This window comes from Panthera tigris, chromosome A2 (assembly GCF_018350195.1).
Source record: "Panthera tigris isolate Pti1 chromosome A2, P.tigris_Pti1_mat1.1, whole genome shotgun sequence".
In the NCBI taxonomy this organism is placed as follows: Eukaryota; Metazoa; Chordata; class Mammalia; order Carnivora; family Felidae; genus Panthera; species Panthera tigris.
In genome coordinates this window covers 24810122-24830825 of record NC_056661.1, presented here as the reverse complement: position 1 = coordinate 24830825, position 20704 = coordinate 24810122, and the positions used below count along the sequence as shown (strand labels likewise).

The 20704-nt window shown below is 40.1% G+C and overlaps 1 protein-coding gene across 10 annotated transcripts in view; it reads left to right on the top strand.

Annotated features, from left to right (window-relative positions):
- The window catches only part of ARHGEF3 (Rho guanine nucleotide exchange factor 3), a 304554-nt gene extending 284631 nt beyond the window's left edge, over positions 1-19923 (top strand). For 9 of the 10 annotated variants that reach the window (XM_042979195.1, XM_042979196.1, XM_042979193.1 and 6 more), the window contains 4 exons: positions 3427-3684; positions 12303-12473; positions 15755-15941; positions 17712-19513. In XM_042979195.1, coding sequence (XP_042835129.1) covers positions 3427-3684; positions 12303-12473; positions 15755-15941; positions 17712-18064 — 969 coding nt within the window. In that variant the 3' untranslated portion in view covers positions 18065-19513. Of the gene's footprint in view, positions 1-3426; positions 3685-12302; positions 12474-15754; positions 15942-17711; positions 19520-19679 lie in introns of those variants that run through there. The other variant, XR_006214854.1, reaches the window with a different exon arrangement.
- Positions 19924-20704: the final 781 nt, after the last annotated feature.

The window sequence follows — 20704 nt, the reverse complement described above, 5'->3', positions numbered from 1 at the left end:
GAACTGTAAACCAAGTGGTACATCTGTTTGAGTTCTGGTCTTTTTAACAGAACAAAATAAACATCTGAGTGGACTTTGAATGAGAAAAAGTCAGAGCCCATTCGACCCATGAAAAATTGATTTATTTGCCGCCCACCCCCCCCCCCAGCTTCCAACTCCCTCAAGGAGAAAAAGGTGAAAAAAGAAACCCTTTTAAACAAATGAGCCTCCCAAGTGGGACATGCCTGACCAATCCTTTTGACCTTAGATGAATCAATTACTTGTACTTTGAAGACCTAAAACAGAGTGGTGGTTTTCTCAGGGAGCCACTGTGGTCACTGAGGATCTGTCTCCTGGGCGGGTAGGCCTGATTTCATTCACCCCTCCATCGCACAGAAACAACCTCCCAAGTGACTTACCTTCATGCTAACATTTTTTCAGTAATAAAATAATTGATAAGTTCTCCAAGCAGCAAGTTCTTGTGTTAATTTGGTTCTAATTCCATTTTAATTGTATAGGGAGAGGCAGAGTGCATGGAAGCAAAAAACAGATTTGTTCTATTGCTTTTCACAATGTTAGGGAGTTAGAAAGAATTTCTAAAAGTGAAAGAGTTTCCCTTATAAGTTCTCAATAGTCTATTTAAAGACATGTTGTGTAGTTCAGAGCTTTGGGGGGAAGGGTGGGGGAAGAACATGCTTCAGGCCGGTTTTGTCTCTAGCTGGGCAAGTGGTTTTGTTCCTCTAAACCACAATTTCTGCAGTAAAAATATCCGAGGGATAAATAATAACAATAGCTAGTACTTACTGATTCTGTTTTGTTTTTTTTTTTAATGTTTATTTATTTTTGAGAGAGAGAGAGATAGAATGTGAGCTGGGGAGGGGCAGAGAGGAAGGAAGACACAGAGTCTGAAGCAGTCTCCAGGCTCATTTGGGGGAGAGAGAGAGACAGAGTCTGAGCTGGGAAGGGGCAGAGAGAAAGGGAGACATAGAATCCGAAGCAGGCTCCAGGCTCTGAGCTGTCAGCACAGAGCCCAAGGCGGAGCTCAAACACACAAACCACGAGATCATGACCTGAGCCAAAGTTGGATGCTTAACTGACTGAGCCACCCAGGCGCCCCAAGTACTTACTGATTCTTAACCAGAAACCAGACTCACATACTTGTTATCTGCCTTATCTCATTAAAAAATAGTATATGCCTTTTGCAAGTGGGGCAACTGAGGCTCAGAAGAGTCACCTGATACTGTCCAAGTTAGGCTTTGAAACATAATTATACCTGGTTCCAGAGTCTGCCCTCTTAACCACTGTGTTATCACCTCTCATGTTTTATATAAGTGAATGTGCATGTATTTGGGAACCAAGATGTGAACATTCTTCATTCTCTAACAAGTTACAGATCACTTGTGGCCTTTTCTAGCCAGTGGGTTGAACCAGATAGCCTTTCAGGTCTTGCCCAGGAAATGAGCACCCAGTCAGGTGTGGACACAGGACCAGAGCTGGATTGGGTTGCCATGGCAGCAGGAATGGCAGGATCAGAGAGGAATGGCCCACTGGACGGTGAGCAACAGTGTGGTTGGAGTTCCTCACTAGTATACATCCGACAGTTACTGCTGATTTGTTTCTCTGTAATGAAAACATTCGGCATTTCCAGGTCTTTTCAAAAGGCGAGGAAGTGGAAATGAAATTAAGAGGGCCTGAAGCTCTTTTTAATTAACTCTGAAAATCTAAATTACAAGCCACAATACCACATCTGGGGTGTGTGTGTATGTGTGTGTGTGTAAGTAGCAATTATCATTTACTTTCAGATATAAGGTTGAGGAAAGAATTTCTGCAGCTCTTTTTTTAACACAAAGGTTTGTGTTTTTTTGTTTTTTGTTTTTTGTGTTTATGACACATAAGGAAGGTAGACCTTTCCAAAGAATGTGAAACTCAACAGTGGACTTAAACATTACTTCCTCGGTACCTTTGTTTGGTTTCAGTTGCTGAGAAAATAATTTCAGTAAGAGGTACCAAAAAAACACCACAATATTTATACTTTGACCCATTGTTCAGATGTTGCCACAATTTATTTTTAAGCCATGTTCCCAGACCATCAAATATTACCTAATCTGGTAACTATTAAGCATTCATTTATTTGTTCATTTGGAATATAAAGTTTGAATGTCTGCTGAATGGTAGGTCCAATGCAAAGTGTTGAGGATGCAGAAATTAAAGCCCCTCTTGCACTGAATCCCTCCATAGGGCAGGTGTCCTGGTAAATGTGGCTTCTTAATCCAAGGGAGAGAAGCAAACACAGGGGGTGCCATTGGCTGCATTTTATTGTTTCTGCTACCTTTCTGGGAGCTGACAGCCTATGCATTAAGATGGTGAGTCTTGGGTGCCACTAATAGGGAGGTGTGGAAAAGGGAGATGAACAGCCCTTTCACTGGGTCTCTGACTCTGTGTTTGCATAATGTGACTGATGGGACATATCAGGGAAATTAGTATTTTGCTGGAAGGAAGATAGAGGAGTAGAAGTGTTCCGAAGTCTTTAAGCTTAAATTGTTCTTTGCATGGTATTGTGATGTTAACCATTAGGTACAGCCAAGAATCTAATTTAAAAGATGTTTCTAAATGCTTCCCGCATCTAATCTTTTACTAATTGTACTTTTGTTTTAAGTTCCTGGAGTTCTTCATAATTAGTCCACCTTGGAATCAGGTAACCTTAAACTAATATAGAGATGCTTGCATGGAGCCATGCAAAGGGCTGTAGAGTCTGACACTTTGCTTTCTTTTTATGCCACTAGGTCTTCTAGATGAGTTTCTTATGAATAATTTTAAAAGAAATCCTGTTTTGTTTTTTAAAGATAGGAGGCTTTCCCCTCACCAGATACTTTTGGAAATTCAGGAAAATTTTGAGTTGCATGCGTATACAGTTATTCTGGTTCTTTTGCTCCTAGCTTAGATTGGCAGAAACGCGAACAAATTACGATGGGGTCTTAACAATCAAGAAAGTTAATACACAACTAAGAAAATAACTGTCCCTCAAGCAAGCTAAAGCCTAAAACTGTTCATTCCCTGCTATTTAAAAAGTTCTATTAAGGGTGCCTGGTGGCTCAGTTGGTTAAGGGTGTAACTCTTGATTTTGGCTCAGGTCATGATCTCATGAGTCATGAGTTTGAGCCCCAAGTCAGCTCCGTGCTGACAGCACGAAGCCTGCTTGGGATTCTTTCTCTCCCTCTCTCTCTGCCCCTCCCCAGCTCATGTACTCGCTCTCTCAAAATAAATAAACTTAAAAAAAAAGTCTTGGTTGAAAATTCCACTAGTCTGTCTCCTCCAGCCATGCAGATAAGGGAATGTTGGCCGGGCCTGGAGACCAGTTTTGTTCAGTCCCCACATGTGATACTAGCTCATAGCTTCAGAGCACAATTAGTTCCACACTCCAAGCGTCCGTTGATGTTTTTTTCTTAGCTGCCTTGTCTCAGCTCCTACGACAGTTACTGCAGCAATCAAGTAGCCGCCAAGGCTCTGCTGGACCACAAAAAACAAGATCACCGAGTCCAGGATTTCCTGCAACGATGTTTAGAATCCCCCTTTAGCCGCAAACTGGATCTCTGGAATTTTCTTGATATTCCAAGAAGCCGTCTAGTGAAATACCCTCTGCTTCTTCGAGAAATCTTGAGACACACACCAAATGATAATCCAGATCAGCAGCACCTGGAAGAGGCTGTAAGTTCATCTGTTTCTTCCTCTCTTTCCCTTGTTGTTTTCTCCCATAATGTCTAGGAGATTGGGTGAGTGAAGGGTCTCTGGGGACATGGATGGGACCCAGGGGTCTTGGCTTCTAAGCTTGGAAGCTGCCAAGTCATGTTTTTATTTTGCAAGTCACTTCTTCTCTCTCTGCCTCACTCTCCTAACCTATAAAATGCAGTGTTTACATGAAATACACTCTAAGGTCCCTTTGATTTCTAAAAGTTCTTGCTTCTGTACAGGTGCCTCTCTGATCTGTAATTACGATTAATAATAAACTGTAATGTTTATTACAATGGTTGTGAGGGTTAAGATCTCTGGAGATTTTAAATTGAATGTCTTTGTGTAGTTAGCAAATGGGAGTTGCCTCTTCCCTTAGCCCCTGAACCTATTTGTGAAGTTGACACCTATTTCAGATCCAGCTCTCCTCGGCCTCTGATTGCAGTGAGGGACCTAATCAAACGTCCTGCTCACCAGCAAATGTTCATTAAATATGGGGAGAGATAGATTCTTAGTAGCAAGAGAAGACCAGGAAAAATGGGTCCATATCATGAGAATATTGTAAACGGTGAGTGTTCTGTCCAGAGAGCTTGGGTCTGATTGGGGTGCTCTGCGGGACAGGGAGGCAATGGCAGGCCAGGAGGAACCAGTGGCCTGAGAAAAGGTATGGAGAAATGACAGGACAGGTAATGTCTGGGGAATACTTTGGATCAGTCTGCCCAGAGAAGAGGATACTCTGAGGAAGCAGCAGAAGAGAAGGCTGAGGATGGGAGTTCAGATCTGGTTATGAGGATTTTAAATATCAATTTGAGATATGTTTCCTTTGTTGTGTTTTGTTTGTCTTTTTTCCTTTTTTTTTAATTTGTTTTAATGTTCATTTCTGAGAGAGAGAGAGAGACAGAGCTTGAGTGGGGGAGGGACAGAGAGAGTGGGGGACACAGAAAATCCAAAGCAGGCTCCAGGCTCTGAGCCATCAGCACAGAGCCCAAGGCGGGGCTCAAACTCACAAACTGTGAGATCATGACCTGAGCTGAAGTTGGACATTTAACCGACTAAGCTATCCAGTTGCCTCTCTTTTGTTTTCTAAGTAGCTGGGATTCAGGGTTCACAGCCCAGCTCTATCACTGACAAGCTGTGGAAACGTGGACACATTACTGTCCTTGTCTGCAGGATGGGGGACAGAGAAGGAAGGGACCAGGGGCAGGAAGCAAGTTGAGAGGATGCTGCAGAGGTCCAGGCATGCAGTCATGGAAACACACACAGGCAGGAGCCACAGGGATGGAGCCTTCGAGACTAATTCAAAGGGCTCATTCCCTGACTGAATATTGAACAGAAAGAGGATTTGCATAGATGACTTGAAAATCAAAGTCCATGAAACCTGCTGAACAAACTGCCTATTTTCTCCAATAATAATAATAAGTAGTAATCACGACAATAATAATTATAGCAATACCTGCTGGCATATCTTGAATACGTAGTAAATTAGCTTTATATAATTGCTTTGTAGGTTATGTATCTCATTTAATCCTTATAATAACCTATGAGATAGCTATCCCTATTAGGACCATATTCCAGATAAGCCTTGGAGGGCTTAAATAACTTGCCTAGAGCCAGAACCAGCAAGTGATGAGGTTTGTGTCTGAACTCTGCTGGTGTGGACTGCAAATCCTGTGCCTCTTCCACTTCTTTATGCTCCTGCACCACGGAGCTGAAAGCCTAGATGCTTCTTTGAGTCCCCCTTGCCTGTAGAATTGCAGAAAGCTATCTGGGGCCACCAGGCTTTGTGGAGAGGGCCTCACTGGTGCCGAGCTGGGCCAGGTGCCTCCTTGTAGGGATAGTGAAGAGTGTAGACTCTCTTGACTAATGGCAGACACACGCAGACCAGGTCCCCAGTCCTGCATAGATGGGGGGACACAGGCACTGGGTATGAGGCCCATCTCACTTCATCATGTCTGTTTTTATTACTGGGACGAGTACAGTAGCATTGCCTCCTCTCCATATTTCATCCCAGCAAGTGTGTGGTCTGCAGGAATGAAAACAACAGGGAGCTCGAGCTAGTCTAAATAATTACTTTTTTGAAGCACGTGAGTTTGCTCTGAGTTTACTGTTAAGATTTCTTCTTTTTAATATGCAGCATGAAAGAATAATGCTGTTTCCAAGATCCCCCAGTGAGCTAAAGCTTGGGTTTAAAAACAGATAGGAATATAATTGTTTGCAATATGAAAGGATGGACCGGTTTCCCTAGTGCAAAAAATGTGATGTCATTTTTACAAGTTGAATCTGCACCTAGTTATTCAGGCAGATTTGTGTGTGAAGCATGGAATAGCTGTATTTCAAAATGTCTGCAAAGCAAGTCTTCCTAATGCCCATTTATACATGGAAGCACAGCAATGTTTTTTGTGGGGTGTTTTCGTTGTTGTTGTTGATGATGTTTTTGTCTTTTCAAATTCCTCTGGGCATTACCCCAGATGGGCAGAAATATTTAGCCCTGTACTCTTGGGTACATTGTGAATGCTTGATAAACATAAAACCCATAGTACCAATGTAGCTTGAATTACAGATTCCCTGAATAAATTTTCCACCTCTGAAAAGGGGAAGATCAGAGAACTGTTAATAAATTGCTCCTACATCCAATTGTCCAGTCCTCTGATTAGGTCTAAAAAAAGGCCTTGCTTTTACTGCAGTGCATAAACTACCACGTTTTTATTAGAATTTCTTCATAGTGTTTTGGAGGGTTGATAGACATTTTCCCCAAAAGAGAACATTTTTAAATAGAACTTAGGATATTCAGAAATTCCAGAGGTCTGGTTGTTTAACATTTTAAATTCTAAGGAACGTTTCAGCCCAAACCTGATCTGGCAGACCGTCCTTTCCCTCTGCCCACCCCTGTTTCCTAGCTCCTTAAAAAAAAAAAAAAAAAAAAAAAAAAAAAAAAAAATCACTGGAAGCAATGAGAACAGTCCTGCTGTTCCTGCAGTGCTGGCTGCTATTCCTGGTTCCTACGAATAGATGATATTACCGCTCAAGGAACTAGACAGGGTTTTCAGATTTCACTTTGAGGATGACGATTACAGCCTGTGTGGGTTTAACCCTTGTTCTGTTACCAGATATCTATCATCATCTTGCTTTACCAGTCGTTTCCCTTTGGTTTGAACCCTGATCAGAGATGCAACAATAAATTTAACTTAAATGCAAAGCTACTGTGACTATTTGCAATGCAGTCTGCTATATTCAACTGTATTTCTTGCTGCAGTTCTACAAAATAAATTCCGCTCAACAACCAGTGCAAAGATTAGATGCTTATGGTGTACAGGTGGATATAACTAAAAGACAATATTTTAATAAATGAAAGCAGACCCGGAGGTGCTATTTTAATGTCCACAAAGAATGTGGAATTACACTGATATATTCTATTGTTTTGTCTCTATTTTTTCAAACATCAAAGAAAGACGTAGCATTTGACAGTAGTCATAGCTGCCCAAGGAACCACTGCAGTGTTTGAGCTTATTAACCTTCATGTGATGTGCCAGCTGTTCAGTTTCTGAGTTAAATTAGGAAGTGAACATGTATTTAGTACATCATCTTTCTGGTTTCCTGGATACCTATACCAAACTCAGAAAATTGACTCAAGACCCAGTTAATTACAGGTATACCTAGTAATAGTAAACTCTAAGAAGAGCCACAGCAATTAATGCTACTGGTTTAAAAATAAGGGAAAAGTATGGATTCCACTACATATTAAAAATGTAATAAGGTAAAAGATCAAAGTAGACTGGGTGCCTGGGTGGCTCAGTTGGTTGAGCATCGGTCTGAGCTCAGGTCTTGATCTCAGGGTCATGAGTTCAGGCCCGCATTGGGCTCCACATTGGGCTCCATGCTGGGCATGAAGCCTACTGAAAGAAGAAAAAAAAGATTAAGGTAGGCATAAAACGATTTGTCAGATACCTCCCATATATTTTTAAGCTTCTTGAGGGCAAGGACCCTGTCTCACTTCTTTGAATGCTGCCATCTAGTTCCACACTGAACCCATGATCAACAAGGATTAATTGAATTAATTTGAAGGATGAGTCATGGCTTTAGTATGTGTTGTGAAATTTCTTTTTTTTTTTTTAATTTTTAAGTTTATTTATTTATTTTGAGAGAGAGGCAGAGGAAGAGAGAAAGCAGGGGAGGGCCAGAGAGAAAATCCCAAGCAGGTTCTATGCCATCAGCAAAGAGCCCAACGCAGGGCTCAAACTCACGAACCATGAGATCATGACCTGAGCTGATATCAAGAGTTGAACTCTTAACCAACTGAGCCAGGCACCCCTGAAATTTCTTTTTTTGTTTGTTTTTGAAAGTAACAATAATCAGTCATATTTGAAAACCAAAACCAAGAGGGGAGAAAAAAAAAAACAGAGAAAGTTTATGGACAAAAGTGTTCTTTTTATTGTTTTATGTTAATAAAACTAGGATTAATTTCATAGGATTTATATTTAATGCCAGATTGACATTAAAGTCCAAAAGGATTGTTTTATGATACAAAAACCCTGGTTTTTTCTTTAAATGATACGTTATTTTTTTTATTGTCAAAGTAGTGCTACCACCAAACTTTGGGAAATAGAGGAAAGAATAAATGAGCTTTGAAACTTGTAATAGCTACAGAAGTATACAGATTATGCATCTGTTCATAGGATACAGTCACCAGACTTCAGCGCAGAGCTGTAAGATCTTATGTCAGACTTGCGTGGAAGTGCCAAAGTTATAACCGGGTAGAAGTTTCTATCCAATTGGCTTTGGGCAGAAGGTATCATTTCATTAGCATGTGAAAAATAATTACTTAACACTTAGATTTTACTGCCAATTTAACAGATTATAAGATGTGGTAAGTTCTCATGGAGTAAAGGCCTCTTTTAAAACCTTGCTTTTCAGCTATTGGTTTGTTTTTCCATTAAGTAACCATTAAGTGACCAAGGAGAGTCCTTATTAACATTTCTCATCTATTAAGTTCTTTCCTATTAATACCACCACAAGTCCTGGGTTGCAAAGGTGGCTAAATATTCACAAATCAATCAGCGTGATACACCATACTAATAAAGAAAAGGATAAGAACCATAGGATCATTTCAACAGATGCAGAAAAAGCATTTGACAAAGCACAACATCCATTCATGATAAAGACCCTCAACAAGGTAGGTTTAGAGGGAACATACCTTAAAATCATAAAGGCCATATGTGAAAAACCCGCAACTAATATCCTCAATGAGGAAAAACTGAGAGCTTTTCCTCAATGGTCAGGATCAAGACAGGAATGTCCACTTTCACAATTGTTAGTTAATATAGTCCTAGAAGTCCTAGCCACAGCAGTCAGACAACAAAAAGAAAGAAAAGGTATCTGGGCACCTGGGTGGCTCAGTCGGTTAAGCCTCCAACTTTGGCTCAGGTCATGATCTTGCAGTTTGTGAGTTCAAGCCCTGTTTTGGGCTCTGTGCTGACAGCTCAGAGCCTGGGGCCTGCTTCCAATTCTGTGTCTCCCTCTCTGTGCCTCCCGCCTCGTGCTCTGTCTCTCAAAAATAAATAAATGTTAAAAAAAATTTTTCTTAAAGAAAAGACATCCAAGTCTGCAAGGAAGAAGAAAAACTTTCACTATTTACAGATGACATGAGACTCTATATAGAAAATTCAAAAAACTCCACCAAAACACTGCCAGAACTGATAAACAAATTCAGTAAAGTCTCAGGATACAAAATCAACATACAGAAGTTGGTTGATTTTCTATACAGCAATAATGAAGCAGCAGAAAGAGAAATTAAGGAATCAGCCACATTTATAATTGCACCAAAAATATTAAGATACCTTGGAATAAACCTAACTAAAGAGGTGAAAGACATCTTCTCTGAAAACTGTAAAACACTGACTGATGAAAGAAATTAAAGATGACACCAAGAAATGGGAAGACATTCCATGCTCAAGGATTGGAAGAACAAATATTGTTTAAATATCTATGTTACCCCAAACAGTCTGTACATTTAATGCAATCCTCATCAAAATACCACCAGCATTTTTCATAGAGCTAGAACAAACAATCCTAAAATTTGTTTGGAACCACAAAAGACCCCACATAGCCAAAGCAACCTTGAAAAAGAAAAGTAAAGCTGGAGGCATCAGAATTCCAGACTTCAAGTTTATATTACAAAGCTATAGTGATCAAAACAGTGTCGACTGGAACAAAAGTAGACACATAGATCAATGGAACAGAATGAAAACCCAGAAATGAACCCACAACTATATGGTGAACTAATCTTTGACAAAACAGGAAAGAATATCCAATGGGAAAGAGAGTTTGTTCAACACATGGTATTCAGAAAACTGGACAGCAAAAGAATGAAACTGGACCCTTTCTTACACCATACACACACAAAAAAACTCAATATGGATTAAGAACCTATATGTGAGACTTGAAATCATGAAAATCCTAGGGGAGAACACAGGCAGTAACCTCTTTGATGTATATAGGCTGTAGCAACTTCTTTCTATATATGTCTCCTGAGGCAAGGGAAACTAAAGCAAAAATAAGTATTGGGACTTAATCAAAATAAAAAGCTACTGTACAGCGAAGGAAATAACCAACAAAACTAAAAGGCAACCTACAGAATGGGAGAAGATATTTACAAATGACATATCTGATAAAGGGTTAGTATCCAAAATATGTAAAGAACTTATAAAACTCAACACGCAAAAGATGAATAATCCAATTAAAAATGGGCAGAAGATATGAATAGATATTTTTCCATATGACCAACAGACATAAGAAAAGATGCTCAACATCACTGATCATCAGAGAAATACAAATCAAAACCACAATGAGATATCACCTCACACCTGTCAGAATGGCTAAAATCAACAACACAAGAAACAACAGGTGTTGGTGAGGATGTAGAGAAAGAGGAACCCTCTTGCGCTGTTGGTGGAAGTGCAAATTGCCGCAGCCCCTCTGGAAAACGTTGTGGAAGCTCCTCAAAAAGTTAAAAACAGAACTACCCTACAATCCAGCAATTGCACTACTAGGTATTTACCCAAAGAATGCAATAATGCAAATTCAAAGGAACCCATATACCCCAGTGTTTACAGCAGCATTATCTACAATAGATAAGATATGGAAACAGTGCAAGCATCCATCAACTGATGAATGGATAAAGAACATGTGGTGGGTGTGTGTGTGTATGTGTATGTACACACACACACACAAGATTATTATTCAGCCACAAAAAAAGAATGAAATCTTGCCATTTGCAATGACCTGGATGGAGCTAGAGGGTATAATGCTAAGTAAGGGAAATAAGTCTGAGAAAGACAAATATCATGTGATTTTCTCATATGTAGAATCTAAGAAACCAAACAAACCAGCAAGGGGAAAGAGAAAGAAAGGTGCAAATGAAGAAACAGACTCTTAACTATAGAGAACAAACAGGAGAGGTGAGTGGGGGATAGGTTGAATAGGTGATGGGGATTAAGGAGGGCAGCTGGGATGAGCACCAAGTGTGGTATGCAAGTGTTGAATCACACTACATTGTACACTTGAAGATATTACACTGTATCTTAACTCATTGGAATTTAAATAAAAACTTTTAAAAAATACTACCATGAGAAATATGGGACTGTTGGTCTTTTCACTATTAGAGGACAGAGGGCCCTGCTGAGGAAGTCATCATTTTGCCTTTGATTGGTGTCATTGAGTTTTTACTCAACTAATTTTTTGTTCCTTTGGTTTTTAGCATTTTCTAACTTTTAGACATATTCATGTGATAGAACAACAACACATCAAAATAAATGCCCACTGATTGTGTATGAGTGCTGTATTCTTGTTGCTTTGTTTTGTTTCATTCTGTATTAACAACAGTACATCCACCATTGCTCTGAAATCTCTACCCCTAATTTATTTACATGTGCTTTGGGCATGGGTATGAGTGTATGTATATAGACAAATGGTTCCCATCGTGATGCCTAGTGTCTTTTCTTTCTATTTCTAGTTCTCTGTCCTTTATAAATCATTTATGTTTATCACTAAAAAGATATCCAAACCATTTCTTCACACCCAATTTGCAAATACTGTTTGTACGTTAGATTGAGTACCTGTAGAGAGACCTTGAAACTGAGTTCGAATCCCCAAAGATGTTCCCTTCTTGGGCTACTACATTTGCTTTGTTTTTTCTCCTTGGCTGAAGTTTTTATATGCCTATGTTTTCAACATTGTAAGCATGTTTTAGGAAATGTGCAACATAAAGCTCAGTAGTTATGAGTCCTGCACATTGAAAACTGTATATCTCTTCCTCTCAAATAGAAGTATGCATCAACATCAGTTTTATAAACAAATATCTGTATCTGTATATAAATATATATGTGTGAATATGTGTATCTGTGTGTACATGTATAGATGGATAGCACAATATATTAAAAGCATTTATTTATTTTTGCTGTTTCCCAAAACAGCAAGTTAGATAACAGAATCTCAGAATTAGATGCAAATCTATCTTGGTGACCTTCTAGGCTGAGCCCCTGGTACTTCTTGGTGTGGATGGTTTGCTTACTTTCCTCCTACTGTCTTCTTTGTTTCCACAGATAAACATCATTCAGGGAATCGTGGCAGAAATCAACACCAAGACCGGGGAATCTGAGTGCCGCTATTATAAAGAGCGGCTTCTTTACTTGGAAGAAGGCCAGAAAGACTCTCTAATCGACAGCTCGAGAGTGCTGTGTTGTCATGGAGAACTGAAGAACAACCGAGGCGTGGTGAGTGGCTCCTCTTCTTCAGTGGTCTCCTCCTGAGCCTCCCCCAACACTTAAGCCATTTGATGCTAAGCCTCCTGTTACTGTGCCTTCCCCATCAAGCATCTTCAGACAAAAATTGCTTTCCAGTGTTTTTTTATATCACAGGATCCTATATATATATATATATATATATATATATATATATATATAGTTATAGTTATAGTTATAGTTATAGTTATAGTTATATAGTTAGTTATATACCTTGTATATATGTATTTCTATATTACACATATAATTTATAAATAATATGGGTTGTCTGTTTCTAACTTATATTTATATATATTACACAAAGTAATATACATATTTTAAAATTTCACAACCAATACATTTTCAGGAAGAATTTTGGAAACCAACATAGGGTTGCCAACTATGTATTTTGTTTGATCATGACCTTCAACAACAAATACAGAACAGTTAACATCTCCTCCCACTTTGATATCAGAAAACCAGGGTGATTTGAACAGGTTGTTAAAAGCAGGAAACAGAAAAACAGCTCTTAAATTAAAACTCTTAGCCTTATGAGAAATTCTTTGCGTTTTTATGGATTGGTACCCATCCACAGACTGCTATTTTAAGACCAGTTTTTGTTTTTTTAAAACAATAACCTACCCTCTATTGGCTGCATATCTAACTCTGCCCAATTTCCTGACTTTTATTCCTGAGTAGATATTGAATTTGTTCCTCCTCTCCTACATAGCAACTTGGACAGATCTCCCTAGAGCACTTAACTGCCATGGGTTGTAATTATCCATCTGTCTCTCACTATCGTCCATTATGCTATAATCTTTTAGGGTGGAGACTGTGTCTTGTTAATCCCCAGCACCAATTATGGGGACCTGACACGTACTAAGCACTCAGTAATGTTAGGTGAATGAGTGAGTGAATGAATGAATGAATGTTTGTATAAAAAAGAATGGATTTGAATTTTATGGGAGTTCAAAATTCATTTAACTCATCAGGCTACTTTTATGTATAAGCAATAGAAATTAATGCTAATATGTATATAATTTCTATGTATTATACATAAAAATGTATATATAATGTGTAGATTTTATTATAGATAATATATATTTAAATCCAATTTTGAGAAAGCCATTGAGAAAGAGAATCTCCACTTGCATTGTATTTCATCTTCAGTATCTAGTCAACCCTTAGAAGGGAAGCCAAAACTAGATTGAATAGTTCTTAATAAAGCTTTGATGATTCAAAGGACAACCTTTGACCTGGAGTATGGAGTAGCATTTGTAAGCAGGCTTGGAAATGCTATTTGAAATCACTGAGTGTATGTCATAAGCACCCATTATCAGAGCTACTAGGGATCCATCCAACTGCTGGTGCAACAGAGGTAATAAGACAGGTCACAGGCCACTGCTTGAAGAAGTGTTTCTGTTTGACTAGAGTTACTGATTGCTAGAAAGCTACATTCTGCTTCTTGCTGATTTTCAGAAAGCACCAGTGGACTTCTAATGTCTGATACTCCGACTTCTTGAACATTCTTTGTCAAAAGCCCTGTGGGAAATAATTGGGAAGATTTATCACTTCTGAGATGAGAGCGTATTCTCTTTCTGTCCATCAATCAAGGACTGAGACTCTCTGGTTGGATGTGCCTAGGGCATTAAAGATGAACTCTAGTTCATATTTCAAGCAATAGATTTTTTAAAACAAAGATAGTAGTTGGGGTGGGAGGTTTGTTTTAGTTGTTTTTCCCAACAGAATTATGGAAGTCATTAGGAACTAAGTCCTGTATCAAGAGAAAAGCTCAATCGTTTGAGAACTAAAAGGAGCTGAGACTAAGGAGGGGAATTCTCAGTGAACACGCATAAATAAGGGACGTTTTTCAAAGATTTTCCAGACAATCTGCATTCAAATTGCCTACCTTGGCTGAAGGATTGATTGAAGTAGAAACATTGTAAAAATCTCTGATCATGTTTACAATGACAACCCCTTCTCCCCCCATCCCTAAAAGAAAAGTCTCAACATTCTTTCTACATTCCCCCCTCAAAAAAAATAAATAAATAAGTCCTTAACTTGGTTATTTTTTGTTTTACTCTGTTTAAATGAACATTTGATCCTTTTGATAAACAAAATCCCACTCCTCAATCTCTTCCCACCCAGTACAAAATTATCATTTGTATTTCCACCAGCCAACATGTGGTTGAGCTTTAATTTCTGCAGGTGTGTGTGTGTGTGTGTGTGTGTGTGTGTGTGTGTGAGCATAGGCATGGGGGGATGCATCTTTTCTCCCAAATATAAAATTGTCTGATAATGCTGAATGTGCTTCCACTGCCCCAAATCAAGATTCTAATGTGAGTTTCCACCTGGGTTCGCGCTCCCAAATATCTCCACTGGAAAACCAGAACCCAGCTGCCAAAGTTGTAGATCTTTTCACTTCAATTCATCAGCATTTCCAAAGTGTGAGATGAGCCTGGCACTTGGAATGGAATAAAGCCAATGTACCCCAGCTCCACCCAGCAAAACGGCTTTCATGATGTGGTTGGAGACAAGCCTTTATTTTTGAGATTTTCTTTGTGCCCACAACACACACATCAGTCATCAGCCTTTAAAGTACAACCTCTTCAGAGAACTGAGGTTAACATAACCGAGATTAACATAACCGAGAAGGACCAATGCTTTGATTATCTTTCTCTGTGGCTACGGTGGCATGCTCCGGTTCCCTCAGGGATGGGCATTGTTCTGAGTTGGAGTGCCTGGATGGAGCTGATACTCAGCTCTGTGGTTTAAGAAACAAGTGTTTTTATGGGTTTGGGAAGCAAAGATTAATATTAGGCTTTGATATGCCAGGCACATCCTTTATAGACTATTGTTCAATATGATCTCTTAGGATTATATTAGGTGCTACAAACCAAAGCTGGGGTGGGGGTACTAACTTCTTTTTCTTTCATTGCCCCTTTATTCTACTCCCCCTTCTTATTTTTTTCTTATGGAAGCCAGAGGCTGTGTGTGTCTGCACAGGTTATGAACTGCAATGTGAATGTTGTCCCTGAAGTGCGCATTCCTGGTTGCAGATGTCTGTAGGCCCTAGGGAGTCACTCCCCCGTGAAAGACACTAGGCGCATCTGGGAATACCTCCAAGTTGCCCAGCTTCTGTTCTGGAGGTAGATTTGAGCCTAGAAATTCATAATACAATGTGAACCTGGTACCTGAGGACCTCTACTCCACAGAAGTCCACTAATATTTCTAGACCGTTGCTTAGAGAAATCCTGTGGATTCTTTTCTCCTAGAAACTTCATGTTTTCCTGTTCCAAGAAGTGCTTGTGATCACTCGAGCCGTCACCCACAATGAGCGGCTCTGCTACCAGTTGTACCGGCAGCCGATCCCTGTAAAGGACCTCCTACTGGAAGACCTGCAGGATGGAGAAGTGAGGCTGGGTGGCTCCCTGCGTGGCGCATTTAGCAACAATGAGAGAAGTACGGATGGCAGTCGGTTTTGATCTGTTGAATGGGTTTGGTTGTGGTGGTTCAGAAGGAGTGGATGGCTGGGGGAAAGAGAGGAGCCATCACCTTGGAGTCAAACTACATTCCAGTGCTATCTCATCACTCACTGACTGTGCAACCTTGTGCAACCTCTGTGAGCCTCAGTTTCTCATCTGCAAAATGGGCATGTATGCATAACTACTTTATCAGGTTGCTATAAGGATTAAGATACTGCAAGTGAACCTGTCTGCACATAACAGGGGCTCTTTAAATTCCCCTTCTCTGTCTCCTTCCATTGGATAAAAGCATGCTTACTAACAGATAGCCCCTATGTAGATACCAGCTGCTTACTGCTGGCTCTTGTTGAGCCAGCAGACTCATCCCTAAAGAGGCTTAAGAATGGTCACCTGGTTGAGGATTCATCTGTAATTATGCAAATGGACCTCTCTAACTTGAGACTTAATGAACAAGGAAATTAACCAAGAGAAGCTAAGATGGCAGTGTTTACTGAGTGTCTTATATGTGTCGTTCGAGGCACTGGTATACACTGGTCAACTAAACAGTCAAATTCCTTGCCCCTGTGGAGCCTACATTGTAAGAGAGGAAGATAAATGATGCATAAATATTCAGGTGCTGTTCAGAGAACTAAACCCCAGCATGGGATAAATAGGGATAACAGTTGCCGGTTTGCTTTAGAGGAAATGATCAGAGAAGTCTTCCTTGAGAAAGTGACATTTGAGTGTTTTGGGTTAACATTGGCATCATATTTTCAAAATAATTATTTGTACTGCCTCTTACCTACTCATCAGTCCACCCACCCTGGTGGTAGTGGTGATGGCGGTGATGTAGTAGTAGCTTCTATTTCTTGAATACTGACTATGTGCCAGGCGTTGTATGAGCACTTACATGTATTATCACATTTAGGCCTCATGATAACCTTATAAGGTAGGTTCTCTTTGTTTCTCCCATTTTACAAATAAGGACACTGAGACACAGAGGACTTAAGGCACTTGCCCAAGAGCAAAGGGGGAGCCTGAATGTATCTAAAGTGGTGGTTCCCAGTCTGTTGGCTCCAGGGATAGTGCAAGGGGACTGAACACACACGCTTCTGTGAACCAAGCATTGCACATGGCATGCGGGGCCCGTTATGTGCCAGTTAAGCTAAATAAAATGTCTTCCGTGTTGCGCACTACCATTTTTCAAATGCACGTAGCTCCTATGGAGGTAGTTGTAATTTTATTTTAAAATGAAATGAAATTTATAATAAGTCTTTACATATCTTCTCAATCATTTGGGTACTCCATGTACATGTACTATAATGTGGGGGATTTGGGGCATGTTTTGATATTGCAAAGAGCTTCTTCAACTTGAAAAGTCTCTAGCTTGGGGCGGTTGTGGAAATTCCAGATTACCAGGCTCATCTTACACCTACTGAATCCAAACCTGTAAGGGGAGGGTCTCGGCATACATGTTTTTAATAAGCTCACAGGGGATTTTAACATACATCCAAGTTTAAGCTGATGTCCGTTTGCTAGCCTCAAGGGCGACTGAAAGCTACACTGGTGTCAACTCCAGGTCAACTCCAGTTGATTGATGGTGGCTACAGGGTATTGCTGAGCCATGTCGCGGACCAGTGGGACACATTTTGTAATCAATTAATGATGTCTGCTCTGGTTCAGGGGGTTAATGTCAACCTTTTATGTTATCTTTGCCCTGGGAGCTGCCTGTCCATTGATCTTTCTTATGCATGTTTTTCATTTCTAGTTAAAAACTTCTTCAGAGTGAGTTTCAAAAACGGATCCCAAAGTCAGACCCACTCGCTACAAGCCAACGACACCTTCAACAAACAGCAGTGGCTCAACTGTATTCGTCAAGCCAAAGAAACAGTGCTGTGTGCTGCCGGGCAGGCTGGGGTGCTGGACTCCGAGGGACCGTTCCTCAATCCCACCACCGGGAGCAGGGAGCCACAGGGAGAAACAAAACTTGAGCAGATGGACCAATCAGACAGTGAGTCAGACTGTAGTATGGACACGAGTGAGGTCAGCCTAGACTGTGAGCGCATGGAACAGACAGACTCCTCCTGTGGGAACAGCAGGCACATTGAAAGCAACGTCTGACAGAAGCGTGTGTACTTCCTGGAAGTAGCCCTTTGTCTTACCTGTACAGTATTTGCATTCCACACATGGAACGGTTTGGAGAAGCACTTTTTAATATTTTTGTGACCGTGTTGACCCAGTTTCTCGTATCTGTACCTTTGTCCTTAGTACTGTAACTGCCAATCTGTCTGTGTAAGCTGGGATCTGTGGCAACCGTTACCCTGTATTGTATTCCACAAGTGTCTGGATAGATGGAGGGGTACTTGAACAAGTTACTTTCAATTGTCCTGCTGGATTTTAAAACTAGAAAAGAATCTCTAAACTACTGTTCCATGTAGATTGCTTAAAAGAGTCTTTCCATGTTTCTATAGTGCTTTTCTAGCTCTTTGACATGGTAGCTGAAGGCATGGAGTATACAGGGCCTTGCAAAAAGGGCATGAGGAAGTCACTTGTGTATCATGATGGTATTCGAAGGAAAATGGGAAAAGATCAATCCTTGCAGTGAACTTGGTTCAATGTTATCCAACCAGAAAGCATGAAAACATCCCTGGGGATTCTGGATCCTTAATTTTGCAAAGCAAGAAGCACTGTGTGGACCTTGCAATGTCATTCAGTGCATATTTGATGCAATAATCTATTAGGACGTGGAATAGTGTCTGACCTTAAAAGGACCAGCACAAAAGCAGCCGTCAGCTCTGAATCTTGAACTGAAATGCAATTACACCGGGAGGAGGGAGTGTGTCTCTGTCAAAGTTGTTGGCTTGCCGTAGAGAGCCATTTCTAGCCTAAAACACCAGAATAGAACTCGAAAGGTTTGGGAATATCTGACAGAATAATGAGAAGGCCCATCTTCGTTTTGTTTCATCTGCCAAGCCCTACTCATATTTTGGAGCATTGAGCAAGAGACTGCAGGAGAGTCCATGCCTCTGTTCACAGAAACATATGAGAAGAAGAATTTGGAAGAAGTGCTTCATCATGACCTCTTACAGGAAACATTAAGAGAAAAGCCAGGTCTAGTGACCTTCTGAGAAAGGCCAGAGCCTTGGGTTTTCCTGTTCTGCTTTTGGGTCATCACTTTGCCACCTTGGCCCTGTGCTGTGATCAGAGCCATAATTACATTCTCCAAAGGCCAATTTTAATTAACTCTGATTAATTAGAATCAATTAGCGAAATTAGTAACCTCTTTGTCCAGCTTTGGCTTACAGTGCAGGGTAGATTGCAGATCTTAAAAAAAGCTAACTGAATACACAGAAAAGCTCCCTGTGAGTGTAAATATTAAGGATGACCTGTGCAAAATTATTCCCACACCAGCACTAGTAGTAATGATTCTAAATTATTGCCAAAAAGTTTTTTTTAATCTTCTGTGTCTTTCGAGTTTACAGAAAGCAGTAAACGCTGTGTTGTCATTTTATGATGTACATCTAATATGTGCATTCAAAGAAGCTGTGTGACAAGATGTATCATTATAAAAACAAGGTAATATTACTTATTTTTCAAAAATGAAAAAAAATATTGTGGTCAATTATACCCTGTAAAACAGATTTCTGTATTTATAGATTTTAAACATGGTGAATTTTTTTTTTCTATTACAAGTTTATTTAAAATTGCTTTTGTTCTCAAATTGTTATTGATTTAGCAAGTGAATGAACTGCTGCAGATAGAAGGAGACAGAAGCTGAGAACCTGTTGCTTGATGATGGGGGAAAGAGTGAATCGTTCTCTGCAGGAGCCCTCTGCCACTTTGGCCAGTGGGTTGAGGCAAGAGGTCTGTTAAGTGCTGGCCTATGGGAAGAAAGTGAATGTTTTGATGAAATGAATGTTTTTGTATAAAGGCCTTAAACTTTTCTGGAAGCATTTCAAATAAATTACATTAAAATGTCATTCTCTCTGTGTATAGTGTGTGTCCTACAAATGTCAAATTTCAGCTATCTTCCTGGGAGGTTCTTTCTGAAATGTTTGCTTGTTCTGCCCAAATACTAACTTTAAAATAGGGTGCAGGATAAAATAAATGCTCTGATTTGATCTATCAAAACTTTTGTAGAAGTCCTATTTCTAAGATCTGTTTTTTCAAGCATTCCCTACTCATTCGCTTAATTCATTTATTCATGTTTAACAACTGTGTCTTCAATCTGTACTGCATGTAAAGTCAAGGGATAAGTCATAATTGTTACAGGAAAAAAAGTGTTGAGGGGCGCCTGGGTGGCTCAGTCAGTTAAGCATCAGCTCTTTATTTCAGCTCAGGTCATGATTTCATGGTTCATGGGATGGAGCCCCACGTTGGGCTCTGCACTGACCATTCAGAGCCCGCTTGGGATTCTCTCCCTCCTTCTCTCTCTGCCCCTCCCTACCTCCAAAATAAATAAATAAACTTAAAAAAAAGTGTTGGGACGCCTGGGTGGCTCAGTCGGTTAAGCGTCCGACTTCAGCTCAGGTCGTGATCTCGCGGTCCGTGAGTTCGAGCCCCGCGTCGGGCTGTGTGCTGACAGCTCAGAGCCTGGAGCCTGCTTCAGATTCTGTGTCTCCCTCTCTCTGACCCCCCCCCTGCCCCGTTCATGCTCTGTCTCTCTCTGTCTCAAAAATAAATGAAGATTAAAAAAAAATTTTTTTTAAAGTGTTGAAACTCATTACTAGGATAGGTGACCGTTGAGAAACTTGAGGCCAA